The sequence below is a fragment of the Sinocyclocheilus rhinocerous genome, unplaced genomic scaffold (assembly GCF_001515625.1).
Source record: "Sinocyclocheilus rhinocerous isolate Xijiao unplaced genomic scaffold, SAMN03320098_v1.1 scaffold336, whole genome shotgun sequence".
Lineage (NCBI taxonomy): Eukaryota > Metazoa > Chordata > Actinopteri > Cypriniformes > Cyprinidae > Sinocyclocheilus > Sinocyclocheilus rhinocerous.
The window spans coordinates 14,838-15,464 of NW_015660498.1; the positions used below are offsets into that span (position 1 = coordinate 14,838).

The window sequence follows — 627 nt, forward strand, 5'->3', positions numbered from 1 at the left end:
GTGTCTCACTCTCAACAGCATCATTGTTTCACTTTTTGAGCTTCCATAGACACAAGCAACAGACGACACCTTGACCAGTGCGATATACACAAAGGAGATTCCCTGAGGGTAAATGGAGACACACCTTGAAAACCTTTGGCCTAGAAAGCAAAGCACATGCTGTTATATTTTCGCTGGCTCAAAAACATCTGACACATTGCAGCCAATCAAGCAGAACAACATGTGGTACTGGATCACTGTGCTTTCCAAGAGATGAACTGGTACTCGGTACACGAGATGCTGATGTCTCAGAATGTGCGTTATGCAACACCCACCGTCTGGAAGAGTTCGAGAGGTTTCTCCATATCTGTGAGACAGCTGCCCGAGGCGCAGACGGATCGCAGCAGATCTCTGCAGTTGTTATGGAGCCTCTGAATGACCCTGGAGGACGTACGGATCAAATGTCACTCGGATCACGGGAGGCTTTCAGGAAAAGGCCTGAATTGCTCCGAGCGTAACAGGTAACAGAAGCTACGTTCAGAGCTTTGGCTTCAACTCAGCAGTAGGGGTGTGCGATATGATGAGCTACAGCGCACATTCTATCAGTTGCAATTCTGCCATCTCCGTCCCAATCAACTGTGCAACGCG

At 48.6% G+C, this 627-nt stretch overlaps 1 protein-coding gene across 1 annotated transcript in view; it reads right to left on the reverse strand.

Annotated features, from left to right (window-relative positions):
- Nucleotides 1–162: 162 nt before the first annotated feature.
- The window catches only part of LOC107725056 (protein phosphatase 1 regulatory subunit 37-like), a 3,704-nt gene continuing 3,239 nt past the window's right edge, over nucleotides 163–627 (reverse strand). Inside the window, exon 2 of the mRNA XM_016534198.1 lies at nucleotides 163–420. Coding sequence (XP_016389684.1) covers nucleotides 179–420 — 242 coding nt within the window. The 3' untranslated portion in view covers nucleotides 163–178. The remainder of the gene's footprint in view (nucleotides 421–627) is intronic.